This window comes from Podarcis vaucheri, assembly GCF_965113315.1.
Source record: "Podarcis vaucheri genome assembly, chromosome: 4".
NCBI lineage: Eukaryota > Metazoa > Chordata > Lepidosauria > Squamata > Lacertidae > Podarcis > Podarcis vaucheri.
The window spans coordinates 21,518,782-21,546,738 of NC_138762.1; the positions used below are offsets into that span (position 1 = coordinate 21,518,782).

Consider the following 27,957-nt stretch of genomic DNA (forward strand, 5'->3'; position numbering starts at 1 on the left):
AACTCACAGGAACAAAAAACGCCACTGACCTCAATAAGAAATGGCTTAGGTCCATGGTACCTCAGGGCAGCCTTCACCAACTGATGCCCTCCAGATGTCTTGGGACTGCAGCGCCCATCAGCCAGCACCAGCACTCATGCTGGCAGGGGCTGATGGGAGTTGTAGTCCAAAACGTCTGGAGGCCTCCAGGCTGATGAAGGCTGCACTTCTGTATATCAGAGGCTCAATGAGGGTGGGGACATCTTGCCCACCCACAGTCACACCTGAGAGCCAGTGTATCATAGTGGTTAGTCTTAAACTAAGACCTGGGAGAGACCAGGGTTCAAATCCCCACTCCTCCGTGGAACTCACATGGAACCACCTAACAGGGTTGCTGTTGGGATTAAATGAGCAGGGATAATAGAATAATAGAATTGAAGGGACCACAAGCCCAAACCCCTTCAAGGCAGGAATCTCAGCAAACAAATGCCCCTTTTTGTTTAGGCAGGTTTTTGCCTTACAGTTTTTCACTTAGAATCACAGAATTGTAGAGTTGCAAGGGACCCCAGAGGGTCACCTAGTCCAATGCATAGGTAAGCTGCCCCGGAGTACTAGAAGGACTATAAATATATAGTATAAATAGTACTATAAATATAAAAACGTGGTGGCATAGCCAAAAAAATCAAGACAAATACTTAACTGACGTTCTGCCCCCCTAACATGAAGCCCGCCCCTCCCCAACATAAATCCTGGTTACACCCATGCATATAAATGTGACAATGATATATGTATATGTATTTATTTATTTTTTACAAACACAAAAGAAGGGATGGGGCCAGTCAAGCCTTACCTGATTTATTTTTATTCCACTGCTTATCAATTATATTTATATATCCTTCCCTTCTCTAAGGAGCGCAAGGTGGCATACCAGGTTTTCTCTCCCTGTTCTTTTAATACCCACAGCAACGCTATATATCAGCCTAACCTCGCATGAATCTTTGTACTTTTGTCCATTTACTGTATTTGTTTTTCCTGATTTTAACTATAAAATGGCGATTTTCTTGAGTCAAAATCAGAGTGCCCATAAACATTTTTTTAAGGGAAAAAAAACACTGGTTAAGCGTATATATACATATGTACCGGTATATATGTATGTATGAGTATACACACACACACACACATATACATATGCAGTTATGTATATATGTGTGTGTATTTTTTTGCCTATATACCACATATTGGCAAAAAAAACCAAACCCACAACATTCCCCCCAAAAAATATAAAAAATTCGAGATAGATACACACACACACACACACACACACACACATATTGTTGTTTAGTCGTTTAGTCGTGTCCGACTCTTCGTGACCCCATGGACCAGAGCACGCCAGGCACTCCTGTCTTCATTCTCATATATATGGCCGTTTAGTCTCTTACCCGCCCTCGATATATATATATGAGAGAGAATGAAGACAGGAGTGCCTGACGTGCTCTGTATATATATATATATTCCTCGCCGTCGAATATATATATATATCGAGGGCGGGTAAGAGACTAAACGGCCAGCAGTATATATACATGTACACATATTCGACGGCGGGGAAGAGGCTAAACGGCCAGCCCGGAAAGGCCTCTCTCCCCGTCAGAGTCTCCGCCTGGGCGCGGCCCTTGTCTCCGCGCCGGCCCCTGCGCATGGCGCTCCGCCCCTTCTCCTCCTCCGTCTCCCTTGGTTTCCGTTGCGAAGGAAGCGGCGTCGCCGGTTGCTAAGATGGCGGCTGGGCGGCGGCGCCCTGGAGCCGGGCGAGGGGCTTCGGCGGGCGCTTCTGAGGCGGCGGGGAGGGCTCGCTGGAGCCCCCCCGCTGGGCGCTGACGGGGATCCCGCGAGCGAGACGAAGGGCGGAGAGCGAGGGCGAGAGACGGAGAGAGAAGCCGGAGAGCCGCTGGGTGCGAAGATGGCGGCGGCGGCGGAGGGCGGCTGAAGGCTCGGGGGCGCGTGGATGGAGCCTGGCGGAGGCGCCAACGGCAACGTGATCGGCGGCGGCAACGGCAGCTTCTACTACTACTCCAGCTACGGGCGGGCGCCGGCGGCAGCAGCGGGCGGGAGCCAGGCCGCCTCGGCGTGGGAGGCCGAAGGCGCCGCCGAGCCCGCTGCCCCCGGCGCGAGGAGGGGCGTCTCGGAAAGCGGCCTGCCGCGGGGCCTCGGCCGCCGGGCCCTGAGCGCCTTGGGCCCCTCCACGTATCCTCCTCTCGGGGATGGAGAGGCCGGGGCTCCTGTGGGGCAGGAGGAGAGAGGGCGGGAAAGAGGCGGTTGTTGAGGGAACAGGTGTGGCGCTCAGGCCAGGGAGGACAAAATTTGGCGAGCCGGCCCCCTAAATAGTTCTTATTTTCACAATAATTCATTTTGGTACAGTTGCTTCTCAGGGGTCTTCTCAATAGGCTCGCTGAAAGTTCACTAAAATGCCATAATAACAACAACAAAACAAAACAATAATAATAATAGCCATCTCCAGGTACAGGGTGGTATATAAAGGCAATAAATAATAAAATTAAAAAACCAGTTGGTTTATTATTATAATTATTATAACAAAAGCAGAAGTTGATTTTTTTGTTGTTGTTACAGTGGTGCCCCGCAAGACGAATGCCTCGCAAGACGAAAAACCCGCTAGACGAAAGGGTTTTCCGTTTTTTGATGCGCTCCGCAAGACGAATTTCCCTATGGGCTTGCTTCGCAAGACGAAAACGTCTTGCGAGTCTTGCAATTTTTTTCGCTCCCCCCCCCTTTTTCTAAGCCGCTAATAGCTGCTAAGCCTTTAATAGCCGCCAAACCGCTAATAGCGCTAATCCGCTAATAGGGTTGCTTCGCAAGACGAAAAAAACGCTAGACAAAGAGACCGCGGAACGGATTATTTTCGTCTTGCGAGGCACCACTGTATCATCATCTTCAACATCATCGGTGCTTTTTCCCTGAAAAATAGGTGCCAGTACTCAACACCATGAAGTTGTTACAGTAAGTACCACACTTTTTAACAACAACAAGAGATGCCGGTGTGGTGTACCCTTGAGCACCCTGGGGGGTGGGGGGAGCACTGAAATGAAAAACAAAAAAGCACCTTCAAGAAATTAAATTTGGGCTGGATGTCTAGGGTTTTCGGTACAGTTTCTGTTATCTTTAATGTCATGATCAGAAATCTAAAGATTCTCCTTGAAAGAGACTTATCAAAAGAGCGTCATGAGTTGCTAAAGGATCAAAGACTGTTTCGTAATCGAGCACGAAAACATTTTCTAGAAACAAATAAAAGGAGGAGGTATGTAAATATAAGGCATGCTTGATATTTTAGTTGTGGTGGTAAATAATTGTTTGTGGGACAGAGTGGTTCAAGTTATTTGGAAGGGCAGTTGGTACAGCCCCTCAAGAAACCCTTTTGCGACAGCTACCTGCTTGGAGCCAGGTACTTGAGAGGGTCATGGCAGATAGGCTTCAGGTGTATTTGGGGAGACATACTATTTAGACCCATTTCAATCTGGCTTCAGGTCCATTTGGGGCATGGTTGGTTCTTTTCATTTATCAGCTGTATCAGAAGATATACAGAGGGAGCATAGTCTTGTTAGTCCTACTGAATCAGCAGATTTTGATAGTTGGACCACAGTTTTCTCCTTCATTGGCTGTGGTGGGCTAGCAAAAGAGGCACTGTGAAATTCTTGATTCTGCTTCTGGCTGAAAGACTGCTTCCAGGTAGAGGCAAAGGGGAGACCTCAGCTTAGCCTGATGGCAATTAGGTTGTGAGAGCCTGCAGGGCTCTGTCCCCCCCCCCCCCAATCTTGTTTAACATATACGTAATGCTGCTGAGTGAACTCATCAGGCGATATGGAGCATACATAAGTATGCTAAGGATACTCACCTTGTGTCTCTTCCTACCATCTAAATCTGGAGAGGTTCTGCTGGTGTTAGACCAATGACTGAAGGCAGTAATGGGCTTGATAAGAGCCCATAAACTGAAAGTGAATCATAACAAGTCAGAAGTCAGTATTTAAAAGGTGTAAAACTGTCTGCGGACAAACGCTGGCTCCCTTGGCCAGTAAAGCAAGATTAGCACCGCAACCCCAGAGTCATTCGCAACTGGACTTAACTGTCAGGGATCCTTTACCTTTAATGTCCAGTAATTGAACAGATTGCCTATTCTGACTGGGGTTACATTTGTTGTGAGGAAACAGGTGCACATTCTGGAGTTGCTGTAAAATTAATCTCTGTCACTGGAAGCCCAAGTGGCTTGGAGCTCTGATACCAGCTATGGTCATTCCTGGACAGCGATAGTGTGGCTACAGTGATCACGCTCTGATAAGCTACGGGAAGAGCAGTGACAGATTTGCCAGCAGAGCACCCAGTTCCAAAGAGTCTACATTGCCTGCCTGTGTGCTATTAAGTTAATTTCAGGTGTTTAATGTTGACTTGAATGGCGTAGGAAGGATCCAGTTACCACAGTGCTTCCCTCTGTATCCCCCTACCCAGGCCTTACGATCAGCCGAAGAAGCCCTGCTGCTTGTTTCATTGCTGTGTGTGATTCATGCCTCTGTGGCTTATGAAAAGGCCTATTTGATGGTGGCTCCCTGGCTGTGGAATGCTCTTTCACTTAAAATTTGACTGTTGCCTATATTGAATGAATTTTGTTGACAAGTAGAAACTACCTCTTTAGCCAGGCTTTTAATGATGTAGGATATGTTAGGCCACAGGAAAAAGTAGTAGTTGTAACATTTATGGATTTTATATCATTTGAATATTTTATTGCTATTTGTTTTATTTGCTACTTGTTTTATAATAGCAATACCCTACCCTAGGATCATTTGATTTGCTAGAGTAGAATAAAAATGAAGCAAATGAATAAAATACGGTAATGTTCAAATGATACTCTTTAAATTTAGAATTTATAAAATGCTGCAGATTAACTGAGGTCCTAATCTAATTATGAGTTTCCAGTGTGGCCATGAAAATCTAAGAAGTAGGAAACCATGGCTTAAAGTTTAAATTAAATATAAATTTCTTTCAGGATAGGCAGTGTGGCTAGAATAAAGGTGATCATGCCTAACACTTTAAGTGGTGGCCTTTTGAGATAAGTGCTAAACTAAATCATACCTGGAAGATTGAGTATCTTGTTTACTTCTTGTTACACTCCTGCTTTGCCCTGCTGCAGTCAAGAAATGTTCAGAGTTCATTAGTTTGCACAATGTGAAATAGTATACATTCATGTAACAATAGATTCCTTGAGTCAGTGTCTGTGTTATGAACTGCTACTAGTATTACTTTCTGACATGATACTCTTAGTACAAGAGGCACTTGGTACAGATTTCAACAAGCAGGAACTTGCGATAAATCACAGATTTAGAGAGGGAGTTAAAGAATAGGGGCAATGCAGTGGACTTATTTTTATTAATTAAAATAGTTATATCCTGCCTTTCCTCAAGGGAGCTAAAGGTGGCTAACAACAATAAATTAAAGTGATAAACACATGAGAACAATAACACCCCCAAAAACAGTAATGAATCCCATCCTGGGACCACTTGATTTAATGAAAAAAGTTGTAGCTTATCCTCAACACAGACCCTATGTCCAAACAGTCACCAAGAAGCTGAAGAATAGGAAGGCACAGTCTACCTGATAGGAGGTTGATGGGAAACTAGTCTCCACTTTGTTGGAATTATTTGTACATAGAATAATTTATAGTTTTCAGGTATTATATTATTTCACTGTTAGAAATCAAGCTTCTATGCCAAACAAAGAAGTAAATCTCCCCTGGATTCACAAAGCCCCGAAGGAACAGAATATACACTTTAAAGTATGTTATCCCTCGCTTGATGTGCCAAGAAATTGAATAAATCTTTCTAAGAGTACTTTTTATTATAACAGTAAATCTTTATACGTTTTGAATGCAGCTTTTCACTCATTAATACAGACTTTTCTGCTAAAAATATGAAAGATTATTTGTTCTTTATCCTGGGGGTGCCACATATGCTAGCAATCAGATCTAGTTACTCCATGGTAGCTTATTACTTCATTTCCCAGTGTTCAAAGGTGAGCTTGCAGATACCAATAGGGAAATCAGTGATTGTCATGTCAGGGAATGGGTATTTAAGAGTGAGTGTGTGTGTAGACAGAGATGGGGAGGCAAGGTCTGTGCAATGCAAACATGCCAGTGGAGACAATCCACACACTTCCTGGCACATGCCAGGAGAGAGGTCAGGACATGACTGAGTTTGAAACATGCTTCACTATGGATGCATAGTGGATCACTGATGTATTTGGATAAAGAAGGATTTGAGCCACTTACCATGGTGATTATTTTTATTGAAAGTTGTAGTTGTTTTTACACAGAGCACTTGAAGAAAAATGGAAAGACGTTGAAGAAAAAGAACAAAAATTCAGAGAACAAATTTTGCTGCAGAGGAAACTGAAACATCAGGAAGCAACTGAAAGGTTCCAGCGTGGTCATATTCCACTTTCACAACGGAAGAAAGTAGAAGGTTTGCATATTGCAGATGCAGCTATATCTATAATGCTTGCATTATAATGCGTGTTAGAAATAGTTTTCATTCCAGATTAGTATCTGTCAAAAAAACAAATATTGCAATACCTTAGGGCCATTCCATAAAAGTGTATTAAATGAACAAATTATTTTTTCCTTTTAAAAAAATTGATAAATAGTTTAAAAAGTGAAATGTTATAAAAAAAAAACAAAAACACCATGCCCACAATTATGTTGATCCTGCAGAATCCGATATTGTAAACTTAATTTAGCCATCTGAATAGCCAAAAAGGTCAGGAACAACATGTGCTAGACAATGAGAAGTATATATAAACCGAAGGAAGTCTATAATTTTCATAATACTGTTTTAGTGTGTTGACTGACCCTTGAATTGTTGAGGTTTTGAGTAGTGGCTTCCTTACTGCTACTTCTGTTTAATCCCATGTATGCTCTTGATGGAGCCAATGCAATGCTCTTCATACTGTGCCCACCAGCAATGCGTGGTGTTGGGTAGCCAGGAGAACAAAGCGGCTGCATCTTACCAGCTCCTTCTGCCTACCATTATGCACTTGCCTAACCAGGTCTTGGTCTCTGCTCTAGCAGTGTAGCAACCCCCACCTGGGGCAGACCAAAGTTGTTGAGTTTGGGTTTTTTAGGAAAGTTGTTGAGCTTTCAGGACAAGGGGAAAGGTGGTAGAAAGAAGTAAGAAGTGCTCTGGCCATTTTTAGCTCTGGCCACAGCCTCTGCTTTCTGGTGGGGTTTTCCCATAGATCATTGGATGCAAAACAGCTGGCGATCCCTGATCTAGTAACATGGTTGTGAGCACAGAAATAGTTTCCAAAGGCATATCTACACTACTGACAGTGTAAAAGGCTACTGTGCTTTGGGAGCACTGCATCTGTGATGCAAGTTTGGCTCTCTAGCCTAAGATTAGCTCTGTCAAAACTGACAATTTTGATTGAGCTTTAATTTTGGGAGGGTGCAGTGCCTCTTCAATGTTAACTGCAGCAAAGAGCAGTAATTTTAGGAGTGAAGAGACTGTGCAATGTGGAAGACTTTGAATCTTGTGATAATATAACCACTGGCACATGTATTACATAATGCTGACTTTGATTCTATGATTCAGCCTGCAATCGATTTCATTTCAGTTTTTCTGTATTTTTGTATGTGATTCTTTGCCTTGGAAACCTGGGTAGGGGTGTGTGTAGAATGATGCTGAGCCTTTACTGTTAGTGACCAGGATTGCAAACTGTTTAAACTCAATAATTTCAAATTACTTTATGTATCATTGAAGTTGGTTTCATACGTGAACAAACTTCATACTTCATTACTGGGCAGTCCTATGAGATGTAATACAGTAATTTTGTATATTTCAGGGGGTTTTTAGTATTTAAATACAGGATCCCTATTTCAAACTTGTTTTTGATGACACAGCATAACAGTTGTGAACGATTCACAAACACACGTTTGGTTCTGCTCCAGTCTTTATAATTCTCATGAATTATAAAGTACTCTCTCAGGGGCATCTAACAGTTGTGAGCACAGACAGTCTGATGTCTCAGTCAACTTTCCAAGGTTGAAACTATGTGATATGGTATTTCACTTAAATATTCTTCTCCACTCAGGAAGTCATGAGTGCATCACCTCCGATTCTCAGTGGATGTTTCCTATCCACTAATCAAATGAAAGACAAAAAACCAGCATTGGTAACTTTTGATGGTTAACAAATTAATTTCACTGTGTGTGCCTGTTTCATCATAATTAATTATTGAATTAAAGGAAGCCACCCATGAATAATATTATTGATATAAATATCAGTCAATACCAGGCCATAGCTCTGTGGCAGAATGTCTGCTTTGAGTGCAGAAATGAACTGGGAGCCAGAGATTTTCTCCTTTGCGTGGCCTGTTGGGTGCAGAAATTATTTAACTGCTGCATTTTATTTATATTACTTTTTATATTTATATTACTTTTCAAAACAAGGATGTACTTTCATATATATATATATATATATATATATATATGCAGGTTTTGGTGTCTTCGGGTGTCTTCCCGTGTAAGAGTCGGGGTGTCTGGGCGACGTTTCGACGAGGTCTCACTCGTCATCTTCAGGCTGGTGCTTTCGGCTTCTTGTTACTGGAACAGAGCAGAGTCTGGTGTTTGAGTTCCTATAAATACTGTTGAGGGGTGTGGTGTATAGCCTCCAACGTTCTGGGCAGAGAGGAAGTTCCTAGATTAGTGTGCCTTTTCTTCTTTTGTTCCTTAATTACTTGAGGGATATCTTGGGTGATTTCATGAGTGATATTCTGAATACCACTGGGTGGGTCATTAAGTGTAGATTAGTTGCTAAAGCTTTCGTGTCTTGACCTCTTGAGCTTGTGAAGAGTTTTTCTGAGAAGATGGCTGTGCTGCATTTAGTTGTGCTCTGGCTTGGCTTCGTGTATAGGGGCGAGCTGTGGTTTTGTGCCTTGTGCCAGCCAGATCTGTGTAGGGATTGCAGGGGGGTGCAGCATCCGGAGGTGCCACTATAGTTTGGCTACTGGATGGAGTCTGTAATATGTCTGTGGAGAGGGTCTGGGTTTGGGTCTGGTGTGGTTGATTGGTGACGGCGTTCTGTGTGCCTCTGGTTCTGGTGTCGGTTTTTGTGGGGAGGGCTAATTTCCAGATGTCTGGCAGGCGGGACGTGTCGTCACGCTTGTTCATGTTGTGAGGGTGTTTCTCTATCTCGATGGCTTCCATGATTATTCTCTTGTGGTGATGTTCCATGTTAAAGAGCAATTTGGAATCTGCAAAATTAATTTCGTGTCCTGTTTCTTTCATGTGTTGGAAAAGAGAGGAACTTCCATATATATATGCTTTCGTAGATTTTCACGGGTACAGGAATGCAGGTTTTGGTGTCTTCGGGTGTCTTCCCGTGTAAGAGTCGGGGTGTCTGTGCGACGTTTCGACGAGGTCTCACTCGTCATCTTCAGGCTGGTGCTTTCGGCTTCTTGTTACTGGAACAGAGCAGAATCTGGTGTTTGAGGAACACCACTCAGACCAATAGTCAGCTCCATAGGCTCACCTCTACAAAATCTCGCTAAATTTCTCGCTAAGCAACTTCAGCCCTATGCAGAATCCATCGCTTCACACGTTACTAACTCCTTCCAGTTCATAGAAACAATAAAGAAGCAATACCTACATCCCGATGACCTACTTGTGAGCTTCGATGTTGTATCTCTCTTCACTCAAGTGCCCATTAATGAAGCCTTGACAGCCATTCAAAACAAATACAACCCCCCCAAATACATCCTGGACCTGACCAACCACTGCCTAACCAACACGTACTTCATCCACAATGGACAAAGATACAAACAGATAGAAGGAGCACCTATGGGATCACCCCTCTCACCGGTCATCGCAAATTTGTACATGGAACACTTTGAAACCAATGCTTTAGACAAGTCAGAACACAAACCCAAACTTTGGCTCAGATATGTTGACGACACCTTTGTAATTTGGCCACACGGGAAAGAAAAACTAGATAGCTTCCTCACACATCTCAACAGCCTACACCCCAAAATACAATTCACTATGGAAATAGAAGACAACAACCAACTCCCCTTTCTTGACGTCCTAATCTACAAAAAACCTGATGGCTCCCTAGGACACACTATCTACCAGAAAAAAACACACACCAACCGCTACTTACATGCACAATCACACCACCACCCTGCACAAATAAACTCCGTAGCCAAGACTCTCATCTCCAGAACCAAACGCCTGGCTGACAAAGACCACTTGACAACTGAGTTACAGAATCTCTCAAATGTGTTAATCGCCAATGGATACCAGAAAAACAGGGTTACGAAGCTAATCCAAAAAGAAACACCCCCCAAAAACCAAGACACAGAAGAAAACAATGGCATGGCCCTCCTTCCTTATATCAAGGGCACTACAGACAAAATCAGCAAAATCCTCCATAAACACAATATCAAAACAGCCTTCTGCACCAACCAAAAAATAGCCAATATCCTCAGAAACCCAAAAGACAAAATCCAGCTGGAAAACCAAGGGGTCTATGAAATACCCTGCAAAGTCTGCCCAGCCACGTACATTGGACAAACAAACAGACGAATAAATGCACGTATCGCAGAACACAAGAATGCCGTCAAAAAAGAAGAAAAAACTTCCTCTCTTTTCCAACACATGAAAGAAACAGGACACGAAATTAATTTTGCAGATTCCAAATTGCTCTTTAACATGGAACATCACCACAAGAGAATAATCATGGAAGCCATCGAGATAGAGAAACACCCTCACAACATGAACAAGCGTGACGACACGTCCCGCCTGCCAGACATCTGGAAATTAGCCCTCCCCACAAAAACCGACACCAGAACCAGAGGCACACAGAACGCCGTCACCAATCAACCACACCAGACCCAGACCCAGACCCTCTCCACAGACATATTACAGACTCCATCCAGTAGCCAAACTATAGTGGCACCTCCGGATGCTGCACCCCCCTGCAATCCCTACACAGATCTGGCTGGCACAAGGCACAAAACCACAGCTCGCCCCTATACACGAAGCCAAGCCAGAGCACAACTAAATGCAGCACAGCCATCTTCTCAGAAAAACTCTTCACAAGCTCAAGAGGTCAAGACACAAAAGCTTTAGCAACTAATCTACACTTAATGACCCACCCAGTGGTATTCAGAATATCACTCATGAAATCACTCAAGATATCCCTCAAGTAATTAAGGAACAAAAGAAGAAGAGGCACACTAATCTAGGAACTTCCTCTCTGCCCAGAACGTTGGAGGCTATACACCACACCCCTCAACAGTATTTATAGGAACTCAAACACCAGATTCTGCTCTGTTCCAGTAACAAGAAGCCGAAAGCACCAGCCTGAAGATGACGAGTGAGACCTCGTCGAAACGTCGCACAGACACCCCGACTCTTACACGGGAAGACACCCGAAGACACCAAAACCTGCATATATATATATATATATATATATATATATATATATATATATATAGCTTTTTTATTTCTTTACTAATATTTTTATGAATTGTTAAGCCACCTTTAATGTCATTTATGGCAGAAAGATAGCAAGCAATCTAGAAAATAATAATTTTGACCAGACATTTCTTATAGTCACTGCCCTCCTCTCCTACCTTTATCAGGGCTTTCTATTTCCACCTACCAAAAAAATCTACTGGCACAATCTACCAGGAAGTTTTTTTTTATATGGACCCCATTAAAATGAACTGGACTGAAATAAATAGCACAAGAAGGCTATCGTGGATTGTGCTCTTTTTTTGTCCCTTGTATTGAATACTCCTTGTTGCAATCACTTATGCTTAATTTAGGGTCCAGTATCATATGTAAATTTAGCCTTAGTTGTAAATACACTATCATTATTAGATGCCTCAAAAATTCAAAAAAACAGTTTAGGAATTGCAGTAATTGTTGGTGCATTTAAATAAGTCAGAGTGTGCCGAGTTTGCAAAGCCATGCTGTATGGGAACAACAAGGCAGAAGAAGAAGTTAAGGACTGTAGTAGTAGAGGGCTAATGTGGGCACAGTTTTAGATCTGTAGGAGCTTTCTAGGGGTGGGGAACTATTCTTGAGTTTTTGTGTTTAAAAGCTTGACATTTTATTCAATATTTCTAAATGCTGTCCTTCTTTTTAATTCCTAGTGCAGAGAAAACCAGAACCTAAATTAGATGAGGCTTTTAAGAAAATTCAAGTAACAGGATTACATTTGTCACCATCCAAAGTCATTGGAAGGTAGATATTTTATTTGTTTAATTCAATCATAAAATGGCTGCAGTACTTGTGGGTGGAAGTTAAATGCAAGATCATATAAAATGTGCTTTTCCTCATTCCCTAGTGAACAGTGTTGGGTGAGGGGAGGTCATGGGAAATGTTTCTTCCATTAACTTCTGTAAATTAACGTATTAGAATCCAGGCCCAATTTTGGGTGAGCCTTCCTACATTCAACAACTGCCACATCAAATCCCATGTTGTCCAAGGTCCCCACAACTCTCCTAAGAAGCTTTTCAGAGGTGCAGGTAGCTGCAGGAAGGGGCAGAAAACTTGCTTTCTATGAAGAGGACACATATTTCCCCCAGAAATATGCATTTAGCAAAGCAAAGTAAGAACTTAATGGAGTATATAAAATGCAGCTAAATGCAACACCAGCAGAATCACTTTATTCCTAGTTTGGGGCAAATTTTTACTGAAATATGTTTTTCACAAGTACATTGTAGCTACTAAATTAATTTTAGTGTGCAGAATGTTTCACTTTAGATGTAATTTTTTACTGTGAAACTTTTTTGTGAAAGTAGTAAAAATGTAGCTGGAAGTGACTATAATGTTTCTTCTCTGCAAGAGCTGCTGACACAACTTCCTCAGCTACTAGAAATGATCCCTTTTCCTGGAAACAGAGCTCAGTGAAAGCTGGCTGTGATAGGATAATGCAGGAAAACAGTGGTTCAAACCCGGACAATTCCCGGCTTCTCTTCCAACAAAATCTGAATGAAATGCAGCAGCAACTACAAGAACAACATTTCAGCAACCTTCAGGTATGATGTCCTGGCAGTTATTTACATCCTCTTAAAGGTGCAATTCATAAACCATCTAAGTAGGAGTACCTAATGTACCAACTTTTTAGACCCATTGCACCTGCTTCAGTGCCAGTTTAAGGATCTAGAAGCCCAGGACTTCTATCACCTTGAAAGGTAAAACAGCATTATAACCCCACACACAAGTAGAACTTCACATGAAAGGACATTAAGGTGTTAACAGAATCTTCCTTATCCTAGGCATGTCACCCCTGTGAAGGTGCACATCACTGCTGAGCCAGGTGTGTTGCAGTATCCTCAGCTGAAGCTGCTGTTGCAGTTGCTTTATCAGTCAAAGTGCATCAAAATCCATTCACTGCTTATGTTTAGGTTTCTTTCAAGCAACTGTATTCAGTTTGGTCTGCTGCTTGAATTGCAAAGCAATACTATAAACAACTTATTTTTCTTTTGCATCGTTAAATTGCCACTAGGGGCCGCTGGGGGTTTTCTGGCAAAGCAGATACAATTTTCCAACTGTTGAAGATAATTAGCAGAAAGGGGAGTTGCTTATACAGTCAGACCTCAATTGTCGAACGTAATCCATTCAGAAAGCCCGTTTGGCTTCCGAAATGTCTGACGACCAAGGCGTGGCTTCCAGTTGGTTGCAGGAGCTTCCTGCACTCAAGTGGAAGCCGCGTTGGACGTTCAACTTCCAAAAAAAGTTTGAAAACTGGAGCATTTACTTTTGGGTTTTTGGCATTTGGGAGCCGAAACATTCCAAAACAGAGGCGTTCAGGAGCCGAGGTTTGACTATAAATATGTAAGAGTTTAAACATACAGACAAACAAATGCTACAGAGTAACCACTGACATTGTTTCACTGTGGTGCATGGCTCTGAAACTCACTTTTAATAAGCAAGGGTGAGTGGAAAGCAATAGTTGAATAGGCTGCTATAGTCAGTCAAAATCATTGCAATCGACTGTATACCATATCTGTATACATTATGGTCATTTGAACTCTCACTTTGCAGTTTTACAGGTCTGGTAGGATTACAAAGATTCCTAAAATCCCCCCTTTTAGGGCATATAAAAAGGTCACTATGCCAGTATGAATATTGTTTCCTATTAATATATCCCTTTAAAATCAAACAAAATTGCAGTTCTAAACCTAATTCATTTCTAAGCCAGAATATTGCTGTAATATAGTCACCACAAGGTTTGTATTACTTTTTTGTGATTTTTGAGTTATAGCGCCCGCTTTCAAATAAAATTCAAGGGCCTGCAATAAAAATTACTGGGCTGATATCCAGTAATATTTTTTATCCCAAAGAAACAAGCTTCACTGGTTCTTAATTATAAGCAAGGACGAGATAAGGTAAACTTTTTTATAAGACTTAAGCTGAAAACAATGAAGCAAAATCATCATTAGTTTGGATGCTATTGTGGTTTCCAACTATCTGATAAAAAAAAAATTAACACATTTCTATACCTCCCTTCATTTCTCAAAGTGGTTCACAACAAATTTTAAAATACCTTTAAAATACCTTAAAGCAACAAATGCAGCAGCATACAGAAACCAGGGCAAATACAACAAGATGGTATTAATGGCTAGCAAAAGCCTGGAAAAACAAGTGAGCTTTTAACAAGCACACATTAGCACTGGCGCTTAACTTATTTTATTCCTGCCAGGTTGTGTATCCCAGGGGCTTTCATAGGTAATTTCTGTCTAAACTTGCAGCACCAGACATTTGAAAAAACATTCAGCTAAATAGACTGAAATTAGAGCTAGAAAAATCTCTGGCATGTGGCTGCCTATAAATTCGATATACAACTGAAATGAGTTCATCCCTGTGCAGAAGTGGCACCCAAAATGTGCGGTGTATGAGAACTTGCAATATTTTTCTAGCACTGAAAATCAGTGACCAAATAGAAGCTCCAATTAAGAATACTGGCTGCTTGTGACATTTTTAGAACACTTCATCCTGTGTGCATAATGATATTCTTACTTGCAGAGATGACTTGAAAAAAGATCTTTGAAATTTATTCTACAGTTTTCTATCAAATTATTCCCAACTTTTTCCTTTTTGATTTGGTAGAGTGTCCACAAGGGCATATCAATGTTTATTTGAAATGCAAACCTGAAAATCTTACTACTTTTCACACACAAAAACATAAGGACCTCCCTGATTTACCTAATTTTCTCTTAAACTTTAGCAAGAAGATGTGTCTTAGTGATATTTATAAGCTGTTTGCTTTTCTATCTTAGGATTTTCATCAAGAAGTGAATGAAATAGCCCATACAGAAAGTGTTTGCAGTGTGGACAGTCTTGAGGCTGCAGATCCAAATGAAGGTTGCACAATACCCAGTGAAACATCTTCTTTATCTGCACAGTTGGATTCCTCAGTACACAATTCAGAGGAATTACAGACTAGAAATAAAAGTTTCTCTGATGAAACTGATATGACTTTTTCTAAAAATCAGCATGTAAATAATTGGCTTACAAATTTAAATACCTCAAATTTCCAGACAACCTCCCCCTTTCGTGATATTTTAATAAAATACAATGTCATACCTTCTGACGAGGACACATGCAGTCCTGATCAGAAATCATTTGTTCAAAGTAGTTCTGAACAAAGAGAGACTGCAAGAGATGCTTCTGGTGAGAATCTAACCTTTGCACAAAATGAAAGAGAAGAGAAAAGTTTTCTGTCAAAACGTCCGTCTTCAGGCACAGAGGGTCCTGTAGCTACTGACAGCCTGGTGCACGAAATAAACAAAGCTTGGGCTGGTCCTGATCCTTCAATTGTTTCACTACAAGAGAGAAATTCTCAGCTTCCCCAGAACAGAACCTCATCAGCACACGTCTCCTGTCAACCAACCGCAACCCCTGCGGTCTTTCCAACTGCCCCTTACAATAACAGCTTCTCAATTAATTGCATGGAGAAGGGAAATGATCATTCAGCAAGATGTACTGAAGATATAGACTGTGTGGCAAATGCTAAACATGAAAAGGTTGTAGCATCTTTATTTGAAGAGATGTGTAAAGGCTGTATAAATCAACAGAACGCTAATGGAGATAATGAAATGACTAAAAATAGTTTATCTATGTCTCATGAAGATTCCACTGCTAATCTATCTGATCTTGACCAACAAGGGAACAACTCCAATGAAGAAAAAGTAGTGAAATTTCCAAAAAGCATATTGAAAAAAGAATCTAAGTATGACCTTAGCAATTTCAAGGCAGTGGTTGTCAACAGGGGGGTCAGATTTGGGACTCAGCCTGTGATTCCTAGAGACAGTGTTGAATTGGCAAAAATGAAAGGGAAAGATGCAGAGCAAAAGAACTGTAAAAAACTTAGGTGGTTTGATGAAATTAACAGAGCAGTGGGTGATGAAAAGCATTCAGAACAAAATATCATTGAAATACCTCATGCACAGCCCAGATCACCTGGTTCTCAAATTAGAGCTGCCACTTCTAGAACTAATGTTAGAAGCATTCCCGCTTGCACTCTCAATTCTGTTTTTCCAGAATATCTCCAGGAGAATTCTCAGGCATCTGCAAAAATTGCTACTGTTAAAGACTCAGATAATGGGATGCAGAATGCTTTTGTATCTAAAGGATATCATGTTGCTAGACAAGCATGGATGGCGCCAAGAGGTGAAGAAATGCCCCTAATATATAATTGTGAACTAAAAAATCCCAAAAGCAATCCATGTAAAAGTAGAACGAAATTGATCAAAAGACCAAAATCTGCCAAAGCCACATCAACTTTCACAACTAAAAACCGAAAGGGCACCATTATCCGACCACAGTCTGCTAGCGAAGCCACAAAGGTTATGAAAAATCAGGGCAAAATCATGGCACCTCACCCACCAAGTAAGCCCATACCAGGCAAAAAAATGGATGAAAATCCAGCAGACAGTGTGTCTCAGTCAGGAAATCTTTGGAAAGCTCACACAGATACTGAAAATAGTCATTTCTTGCCTGAAGGTCAAGATTTATGTTCAGATACTACAGATTCTCCATCTTCAGGTACTGCTTGCAATTCACAGGTGGCCACTATGCGACCTTCGTATAGCATATTTACCTATGAGCTGTTGAGGAAGAAAAAGGCTACTGGTCAAGCAGTTGCCCGGTGCAACAGCTTTCCAAAAGGAAACCCTGTGTACTCAGAAAATGGATTATGTCGAGATCGCACAGCAACCGATGAAGAAATCACAGTTTTGTGGCAAGGAGTGCATCGTGCACTGGCTCAAAAGGATGGTGCTGCTGGTAAGATTTATGTGTTTTCACTGAATTAGAAGGATTTATAAGACTGTATATTTGATAAAATCAGAACTAATAACAGAGGGCCCATTCAGAGGGACTTTGAAAGAAGTTTAATTTCAGGCATATTGTGCCAATTTCACATTATCGTCAGAAATAACAAAAGGGCAGTAGTGTACTGAAAGAGAAAGACCAAAATTGTTTCTAACAAGTGGTATTCTGCCCATTACTGGTTTTAGTCAGTCTCTGACCATGACATTTACAAATAGGTGTGACTAGCTCAGCCCTGATGAATGTGGATAAAACCACGGTGCCTTTTCTGACTGGAGGATAAAAGCTCCTTTAGAATTTTTAGTAGAGTTGAATCAAGCCATCCCTGATGTGTTTTCATATATAAACAAGCCCAGCTCTGGGTTTGGAGGAGCCACGAGCAGGCTGCCCTCACCCAGCCCAGCACTTCCCACTGTTTGGGCTCCCTGATGTTAACAATACTGCAGCCACCTCCTTCACCCCCCCCCAAGCAGGCTTATTTGGCAGTGGGCCTAGAGCCAAGTAGGTTATCTCTGCTCGACACCTGGTGGCTGCCATATTTATCTCCCACAGTGTTGCTGCCCTTGACTTGCCAAATGGAATGAAGTAGCCATTTCCTCCCAATACATTTTAGCACCAACATCACCAGATTAGCCCATTTGCAAGGGGAAGGAGAGGCTGACAACTACAGGAGTTCTCAGTGGCAGCAGGTACGAGAGGCAGTCCAGGCAGGATCAGTGGCAGAGCTTCATGCTCCGGCACCAGGGGGGGGCAGAGAGCAGGCGGGGCGGGGCTGGTGCGCGTCCCGGGCATGGCGCGCCACCCGCAGGGGTGTGGCACCCAGCACGGGTGGGAGGGCAGCTGCAATGGCACCCCACCAGGATCGTGCTGCCGGGCTGTGCGCTCCCTCTGCTCCCCTCTTCCTCCGCCAGTGAGCAGGATATCAGCCCTCGTAATGCAAGCAGATTTCCCAGTATGTTGTAAATCTCAGCTCATCTGTAATTTCAAGGTTGGATTACTGCAATGAACTCTTTGTGGGGATGTTGAGGATGGTCCCGAGGCTACAGCTAGCACGCAACATGTTGCCTAGGTTGCTTATGGGAGCAAACTGTCACCAGCATATAACACATTGCCTGTGGGATCTGCACAGGCTACCAATCTGATACAGAGCCAAGTTCAAGGTTTTGGTATGAACATACAGTGGTACTTTGGTTTGCAACCATTTTGGATGACAACCATTTTGGATGACAACCACGTCAAATCTGGAAGTGTGTGTCCCATTTTTTGGATTACAACCCCCCCCCTTTTTTTGGGAAGCCCCATTGGTGAAAGTCCACCTTGGGTTACGACCTGTTTTGGTTTACAACTGGACCTCCGGAACAGATTGTTGTAAACCAGGGTACCACTGTATAAGGCCCTATGCAGTTTAGGACTAGGTTACTTGAGAGACTGCCTTACTCACTACATACCTAGTAGGCCACTGCATTTTGCAGGAGGATCTTTCCCTGAAGTTCCTAAAATATCAGAATCCCACTAAACAGTAATTTGAAGCAGGTGTAGCTGTCACTGTTAAGTGAAAAGCATCCCTGTTGAGATACAACAGGTGCCCACTATCTGGAGATTGCAGAAACAACTGAATATGCTTTTGCTTCACTTTGCCTTTCCAGCTGAATGGCAGGGGGCGGGGGGAACATGTCTCTGCCTTGTGTATTGTATTGTATTTAAATTTATTTTTACTTGTTTCACTTGTTTTGTTTTATGGTTGTAAATTACCTGTAAATTTATCTGAAAGGTGATTTATGAATTCAACAATAATAATATTAGTAGCTGTTATCTGATATAACAGATTGCTACTAATGAAGTGAAAGTTCATTTTTGGTAATGACTGAGTGCTTTGGCTGTCATCTAACAGAGTCCTGGACAGTGTGCTTAAACCTGTGGTGCTTCAGTAATGAAGGGAGATTGGATGCGCCTTGAGTGAATGTTTAACTTACACATTCATACATTGATTTGGTCTAATCATCTGCTGGTAAATTAGGTCTTGCTGCAACTTCACCCCACATGCCTTAAAGCAAGTGGATGAAATAATACTGTTGGTTGTAAAACACACACACATTCCTGACTAATTTCTGAACTGCTGAGTGAAGTTAGCCTGACAATACAATTTTAAAATCTTCTTGTGTGTTTTTCTTTTCTTTCAGGAGATTCACAACATGGTGTTACACTCTGTAATAATTCAAATAATGGCGACTTGCAACCCACTAGACCTAATGTGACTCACATCACAATTGATGGTGGCAATCTGATGGGCAGTATTAAATCAGGTGTCAGAGTGAATCCAATATTTGCTTCTCCACCAAGCAGTAAGGTTCTTCCTTTATCAAATTTTGTTGGGGGGGGGGAGAGAAAACGAGAATATATATAGGCCAAATTTAATGAATCTTGAATAATAAAGCTTATACAGTAATATATGTATAGTTAAGGAATATATTTAGTCAATGAGCCATTTATGAAGTTTGGATAGAGTCTGTACCCTAGTTTCAATTCTGTATTTCCGCACTGGCAACTTTTTGAGAGTAAATACAGTCATACCTCATGTTACGTCCACTTCATGTTACGTTGTTTCAGGTTACGTCCCGCGGTGACTTGGAAGTACCAGAAAGGGTTACTTCCGGGTTTTGCTGCATGTGCAGAAGCACAAAATGATGTCATGCACAGACGCGGCGAATCGCAACCCTCATGTGCGCCGCTGCGGGTTGCGTTCTTTTCATGTTGCAAACGGGCCTCCGGAACGGATCCCGTTCACAACCAGAGGTACCACTGTAATGTAGAAGGGTACCTGGGATAGGCATGTATGGTTGTGGAACTTTCCTAAGTACTGAGAGTTCATATTGATAAATTAGAGTATGCTGGTATATTCTGAAGTGGTTTATTCTATAGCTCACATGTTAATCGAGGGCTTTATTCATGAAAATTCTTTTGCATTTGTCTTTTCCAAACATTCCTTTATACTATCAGCACTAGTATAATTTTTAGTATTTTTACCACAAGAGGAAAATTAGAGAATTTGAAAATAAGCTAAATTAACAAATATATCCTTAACTTTTAACTTCATTGATTTGAATTTGCTCCCGTCAATAAACTAAAGCTCTATTTAATTAATCTACCAATTAAAGTTTGCAGCTCTAGTTATAAACTACTCCAAATGTTGACCCATAGCTCAGTGATAGAGCACATTCTTGCCTGCAAAAGATTCCAGGTTCAGTCGCCATCATCTCCTGCTAAAGGAATCTCAGATAGTTGAACTAGGAAAGCCCTCTGCTGGAGACCTAAGGCCCAAACTAGATGCGATGGTGGGAGATCTATAATTGGATTCTCGTTTTGTAAAGAGTAAATAGAAGTGGTTTGGAATAGAGCCATGGTACAGGAGGAAGTTTTTGTTGTTTTCCTCGCACGGGTTTTCTGATCCACTTCTCTCTCAAACAACACACACCCAGAATTGTACATTTGTTCCATGCATATGTGTACCATACAAGCAGGTTTGCCATCTGTCTTGCTCAACACTACTGATATAATCCAAAAGTAAACTCAAGTTAAGCCATCTGTATTCCTTTTTTCTGCATATTTATTTATTTGTTACTATGTTTTCCCTATATGTGTTCAAAGTGGCTTATAAACAAAAGATAACATTGAAACTATAATTATACTTTAAGTATAAAACAATATAACAAGGTGTGTGTTTTGTGGTGCTTTTTTATCCTTTTCAGCTACTTTTGCCATGACAAGACGAAAACAAAGTATTGAAAATAATGAAAATAAACGCAAGGCTCTTTTAGAACAGAGGAGACAGAAGGCAGCCTCTGCAGTATGGAAGCCCACTAGTGTCGTACAGGTATATCTGATAAATTTCTGACTGAAAAATGCCAAAAAATGCTGTCCCAGGGAAATGGATTCTGTATCGTGCAGTTAAAAAATTAAAGAAAATTAAAGAAAATTACAATGTTACTTCCAGTAGAAAATAGATTCTACAGTTATCTCTAGACCTCTTGCTTCCACTTCTCTGATAAGGCAGAATATAGAGAGAGGGTATTCTGTACGCTATAAAGGAAACTGTCTGGTGGAGTCATTTCACAAATAACTGTTCAGGTTTACTATATCCTGAATATACTTGCATATGTAACCTGTTCATGGGTTATCATAGAGCACTATGTGGGAATCGCAGTCTATTAAATTTTTCTGCTGTAGTTCAGTATCACCACTATCACAGGTTAATGTCCTCCATAATACAGCAGCATATGTTATAGATCTCTCTTTCTCTGTTTGTGTGTGCCTGTGTGTGTGTGTGTTTTAAGGTTTTTTTCATTATTTGATTTTCATTTCAGAGTAATGTTAGCACTTCTGGACCATGAAATGCCAGGATTTATTTTTTCAAGCAGTTTGATAATAAAATTCTTTTTTTATAGAATACGACACAAGCTGTGAAGCGAGGACCACCTCATTGTGCAAATGATATAGTGCAAGCCATGGGTGGCATCAGTAATTCTGATGAAGGTAATACAGCATGTTTCAATCTGACTGTTGCTATGAATTATTATTTTAAGGTTTTTATTATAAACCTATTCTTTGCTAAGTATCGTGTCCTTCCTAATTAAGGAATATCTTTGAAATTTGCATATAAACTCCCATTTGTAGCTTGTAACAACAAGCTGTTTTACATAAGTCAAAGAAAAAGACACAGTCTTAATACACAAGAGGGTTCCGGGTAGTGAGAAATGGTAAAAGGTTTAAGAGCAGTTGAAGAAAACCACAGAAAAAGGCAATTTTTAAAAAGATCGCGTATCTGTCACGTGTCCATTTCTCACAGAAACATTATAGGAAAGTGATGATAGTCTTGTGTCATTTGCTTTCTAAATCAAAAGTGGGGGAAATATTTGGATGCACAGAAAAGACGTATAAAAAAAGGTAAAGGACCCCTGACAGTTAAGTCCAGTCGCGAACGACTCTGGGGTTGTGATGCTCATCTCGCTTTACTGGCCGAGGGAGCCAACGTTTGTCCACAGATAGTTTTGCCGGGTCATGTGGCCAGCATGACTAAGCTGCTTCTGGCGAAACCAGAGCAGCGCATGGAAACGCCATTTACCTTCCCACCGGAGCGGTACCTATTTATCTACTTGCACTTGGACGTGCTTTCGAACTGCTAGGTTGGCAGGAGCTGGGACCGAGCAACGGGAGCTCACCCCCTTGCGGGGATTTGAACCGCTGACCTTCCAATCAGCAAGCCCAAGAGGCTCAGACCACAGGGTATCCTCAAAAACAATTCTAATGTTGCTCGGATAGGGTCATGATGCTCTGTGGGAACAAATATAAATAAAATTATTTGTGAAAGATGCACAAATACATGTTGTTAGTAATGGAGAAAGGCTGTAAAAGGTGGATATTAAAACAAATTGACCCCAGGAGCAAATCCAGTTTTTTGTTTGTTTTCTTTCTAACCTTTTCTACAATACACATTTCTGTTATTAGTTTCAGACAGTACTACACAGTTTATGCTGGCAGAAAACTTAGCAAACACATCAGCTACAGAAAGTGACATCTTGATTGATTTGGACACAGTTCAACCATACAAACAGACTACAGTGCTAAACAGACCTGCACGGCAAGGAATGAGTGCATTGTCATTTGAAGAGCACAAAGTTCTTCAGTCACTCGACCGCATTAATCAAAAGCTACTTAGTAAGTAGTCAGCAGATCATGCTATGAAATTCACCAGGGTAGTCAACTCTATCAATGCAACTCTCTGCCTGTCTTCTTGGTAGTAGGTTCCACTGAGATCAGTGGGCCTTCCAGTAAGTGCACATTAGTTTGCAGTTTAAATGTAAATAAGCAATACTGCCAGAATAATCATTTCAACTTCCAACTGTGTTGTCTCCCAGTTTTCTAACAAATATACCATGCAGTGCCATAATAATTATTTAGTTATAAGGTTATGTGATAGTGGAACTGCTGTTCCTAGATGCTTTATTTAGCTTACAGTACAGAAGAAGGGAATGTGACAAGCTACCTTTCATTTCCCTAGTCAAATAGTTGCCCCCATTTGCAGCCATATGGTATGTATGCAAGAATCGCATGGCAAGGCCAGTTTTTGCACATAAGCACTTTAAAGCAGATTGGAGCCTCTGTGAAGATCGTAGATATAGGGGAGGTCTCTAGGCATGAGGACTCCCATACAGCTATAATTGGGGTATTTGTTTGGTCAAGCAAAAGTCCATTCTTTTCAAAGACAGAGAACATCCAAAGTTGCTTCAAACCTTACAACTTATCCAATAGTAGGTATGATCTCAACAATTTTCTATCCTTCCTGCTTCTCTCTCATGCTTTAGGACCAGAATGTTTTGTTACTTACACTCTATTTTGATTTATGACAAATCTGAGATTAGGCGGGGGGGGGGATATTGACGGAAGGAGGAGATAAGAAGTTCAGAATCCTTTGTCATTTGCTTTTGAACCCACCCCTGTCAGAGGACAAGCTACCTCATTCCACAGGGTAGCCCATCAAATGATGGCCGCCAGACTTAATTCTGAAAGGGGTGCCTACCAAGTGGAATTCGTGGCAGGGTGCATCTGGCTACAGTGCCACCTTGTCCATGGATCCCAAAGTACTACATGCCTGCAAACTGAATAGCCAGAAAAAGCTGTGCTGAACGCTTGAGAACATAAAAGAGCTTTGTACTAGAAGAGTTCATATCTCGTTTCCCACAGTGGCCATTCAAGTGCCTTTTGGAAGCCCCCAAGCAGGGGTTATTGCTCTGCAGCAACTGGCACTTAATGCCCCACCACCTCTGAGCATAGTTTCATATACCGCTATGAATTGTATACATTTATAGACCTCCTCTCTACAAATTTGAAATTAAAAAATAAATATGAAATAAAATTAATGCTTCTGCAGCCTTGCAAAGGGAACAAAAACTGTAGGTAACATAGAGTCTGTATTATTTACAATCTGAAGGAAGAATAAATTATTGTACACCTTGTTTTTCCCCACCATAAACTTGAAATTTCTTATTTTATACCATTTTAGATGTCCATGAGACCATGAAAAAAATCCCATCCTCCACAAATGTTTTACAGACTCTTTCCCCTTTGGTAAGCATACCCATTTGCTCTCCCATTGTAAAATGCATATGAATAATATGTTGTTTGTTTAGGATAAAGATGCAGCAGAGATAATCATCCACTTGTACTCTTTGAAAGACATATGGTTGCCTGCTGTCTGAACCAAAATGCTGGACTATATGGATTTTAATCTGATCCAGCAAGATGTGTTCGTCTAATATCCTGTAATAACTGTGTGCTAATGCATGTAACAGTGTCCTGGATGCCTTTTTTAAAAAAAGAAAAGAAAAGAAACAAAGCTGTTTCAGGATGGTATGCGAGAATTTAAGGCAGAGAATAGACAGGAGAGATTACTTAATACTTTTCCCATCTGCCATTTCCCCATTCCAATTTCCCCCCAGCTTAGTGGCTCCGCTGCAAAGGAGGCAACTGGAGATCCATCTCAGATCTGCAGTATGTGAACAGACCCAAGCCTGGTCTCTGTACCTCGAGACTGAGTCCCTGTAAATCTGGGCAGAGTCCATCCTGCTGTTGGTCTCAACATGCATAAAGGCCTCAACCCAACTGCCTATTTCTTTAGCTATTAATGAAACCCCAGAGAGTGATGCTTGTCTCAGCCAGCATTCAACATCCTCCAGTAGCACTTCAGCACCTCCTTCCTAGAACTATTTGCAACCCCTCTAAATGTAAAGTACTCCATGCCAAGGTTCATTTTGAACAGGGTGGAGGAATTCGATCCAGGCCACTTGCCCTAGATGAAAGGCTTCCTTTAATTAAGCCTTTCCTCTTGTCCCTCTCCATTCAAGACTCTTGAGAAGGATAAGTGGGGAAGAAGCCTCGGTCATCCTCATAGCCTCTCAATGGAATGGACTCCCTCGGGAGGTTGTGGACTCCCCTTCATTGGAGGTTTTCAAGCAGAGGTTGGATGGCCATCTGTCATGGATGCGTCTCCACCCCCATTATTCAGCCCAGACACTGAGGTCCAGCTCTGAGGGCCTTCTGGTGGTTCCCTCATTGCAAGAAGTGAAGCTACATGGAACCAGGCAGAGGGCCTTCTCAGTGGTGGCGCCCACCCTGTGGCACACCCTCCCATCAGATGTCAAGGAAATAAACAACTATCTGACTTTTAGAAGACATCTGAAGGCAGCCCTGTTTAGGGAAATTTTTAATGTTTGAAGTTTTATTCTGTTTTCAGTGTTCTGTTGGGAGCTGCCCTGAGTGGCTGGGGAAACAGCCAGATGGGTGGGGTATAAAAAATAAAATTATTATTATTATTATTTGAGATTCCTGCATTACAGGAGGTTGGACTAGATGACCCTTGGGATCCCTTCCAACTCTCCAATTCTATGATTCAGTGGCCCAGAAGATAGGTTGGCCACTTGTCAAATCTCAAAGACCCACTAAGAGCCTAGTCCCTCAACCTACCAGACATTTTGTCTCTAGGTCTGTTGCACCCAGATTCTGTTTGGCTACACTAACCCACTTGGTGACTGAATAACTGGCTGTACTCAAACAAGGTGCCTGATACAGTATTTTCATCCAGGAAACCTTAATGTTGCTTCAAGGCTATCTGTACTTGGGCTTGAAACCCAGTTCCCTGTGTCACTGGGTCTTGGCTCTGGTATCCAGCATCTCAAAAAAAGAACATACACTGCTCGGAACCTATCCTTACCTCCATCGTTTCCGGAGTGGAGCCACCATCCTTAGCCTCTTCAACTGCAGGCTGCAGTTATGAAGACCATGAAGATCACTGTGAAGGATAAATACAGTGGTGCCCTGCAAGACGAATGCCTCGCAAGACGGAAAACTCGCTAGACGAAAAAGTTTTCCGTTTTGGAGGTGCTTCGCAAAACGAATTTCCTATGGGCTTGCTTCGCTAAAAGCCGCTAATCCGCTAATCCGTCAATGGGCTTGCTTCGCAAGACGAAAAAACCGCTAGACGAAGAGAATCACAGAACGGATTCTTTTCGTCTTGCGAGGCACCACTGTAACAGTCTTAGTGATTCTTCTTTCAGTGGCTATAAAAGGGTGAGGTGGTGAGAGCCTTGAGAACTCTACATACCATAGTTATTCCAGAACAGAGAACCTGTGCCTCATCAGCAAGCTAAGGTGGAGATAAGGATAGGTTCGCAGGAGCTATCCATGCTTTTTTATATGGTTAGAGTCACTACACAGAGATCTAACCTTCGTTCAGAAAGAGAACTCAGTCTCCTATCCATCACAGCAAGGTAGTCTATTATTGTTGGCTGGTTAATATCCTACAGCCTTTTAAATATGTCTGTAGGAAGAGGGGGTTGTTTTGTTTTGTTTTGTTTTGATTTAATTATTTACTTGTGTTTTATTTTGTATTCTGTGAAGTGCCCTGATATCTTTTGATGAATGGTGGTATATAATAATAATGTATTGTCAGAATACTTTAAGCTGTTTGTGTTGTGTTTTCTCTTGGTCTTCCAGGTCGCATCTCCCTCATACATGGACATCATCCCTACCATGCAGAGATACAAGAGCACATCAGGTGACCCTCGAAACCTAACGCAGAGAAGATACTGATTTGGTCTAACAGAGGCTATTGAACTGGGATCTATTTTAATATATTCTCAGCTGCTATCTTTGTAACATAATTATTTGCAACATGCCTTAAATGCTATTAAAAACAACTCAAACAAAATAAAAGATGTAACGCAAGTATTGATTGCTTGTTACCTAGTTTACCTTTAGGGCAAAATATAAATTTTTATATGCACTTTATTGTAAAATATATTGTATTTTTTTAAAAGAATGGAATACCTCACTTTTAAATGAGTGCTTTTGTTTATAAATTTACTGTACATTTTTAATTAAAAAGAAAAGAAATTATTTTGCTATTGATTAAAAATTATGTATAAGTTCATCTCCCAACTTTATTGCTTTCATTAACTGCTAATAAATTTCTACTACATTTGTAAAAGGTATGTTGTAGAAAATGATAATCAATTATCTGCAGAGCTAACTAGGTTAATAGTTTCATAATGGTTCTACTCCTAGATTCAGAAAACAATACTTTAAAGTCATAACAATGATAGTTTGCTCAAGCGGCTACTTACTGCATCTCTCTACTCAGTGTCCTAAAAGAAAAATGATATGGCTCATTGAATAACTTGAAGATAACTGAACAATGGTGAAAGGTTTTGGAACATCACTTGTTTCATCTTTTATCCAGTTGCTGTACAAAACCACTGAGAGTTAACTCCCATAACTTTTACTGCTGAAATTTACCCTACATTTTCAATCACTTTTTAAAACTTGTTTTTATTTCGACTTGCCATATTTTACATGAAGGTATATTCCTGAATGAAACAAACATATATTGTAGAGTCAGAATGGATGTACCAGTGTGTGAGAGGTTTTATCCCAATACAGGAAAGGATTGCAGTTGGGAATCCAGGACTCTGCATGACAAAGTGAAAAGCCCTGACGGCTTAAGGGTTTTCATGAAAGTACTGGCATTTTTG

General features: G+C 41.3%; 1 protein-coding gene across 3 annotated transcripts; it reads left to right on the forward strand.

The window, feature by feature from the left end:
- The first annotated feature begins 1,576 nt into the window (after positions 1-1,576).
- On the forward strand, positions 1,577-27,151 carry CEP126 (centrosomal protein 126). Of its 3 annotated transcripts, XM_082219011.1 has the most exons (12): positions 1,600-2,217; positions 3,167-3,286; positions 6,346-6,494; positions 12,190-12,280; positions 12,885-13,077; positions 15,322-17,329; positions 19,555-19,716; positions 21,121-21,245; positions 21,817-21,904; positions 22,877-23,086; positions 24,432-24,496; positions 26,921-27,151. In XM_082219011.1, the coding sequence occupies exons 1-12, from the start codon at positions 1,979-1,981 to the stop codon at positions 27,014-27,016; spliced, it is 3,546 nt and encodes a 1,181-aa protein (XP_082075137.1). In that variant the 5' UTR covers positions 1,600-1,978; the 3' UTR covers positions 27,017-27,151. The 3 variants fall into 3 exon arrangements, with proteins under 3 accessions (XP_082075139.1, XP_082075138.1, XP_082075137.1); XM_082219012.1 differs by lacking the exon at positions 22,877-23,086 and having other exon boundaries at positions 1,594-2,217; XM_082219013.1 differs by lacking the exons at positions 12,885-13,077; positions 19,555-19,716; positions 21,121-21,245; ... (2 more) ...; positions 24,432-24,496; positions 26,921-27,151 and having other exon boundaries at positions 1,577-2,217; positions 15,322-15,520.
- The last annotated feature ends 806 nt before the right edge of the window (positions 27,152-27,957 follow it).

Coding starts and splice junctions, on each gene's coding strand:
- CEP126 (XM_082219011.1), top strand. CDS start 1,979: ATGGAGCCTGGCGGAGGCGCCAACGGCAACGTGATCGGCGGCGGCAAC. Junction 12,281..12,884: donor CCATCCAAAGTCATTGGAAG/GTAGATATTTTA, acceptor CTTCTCTGCAAG/AGCTGCTGACACAACTTCCT. Junction 17,330..19,554: donor TCAAAAGGATGGTGCTGCTG/GTAAGATTTATG, acceptor CTTTTCTTTCAG/GAGATTCACAACATGGTGTT.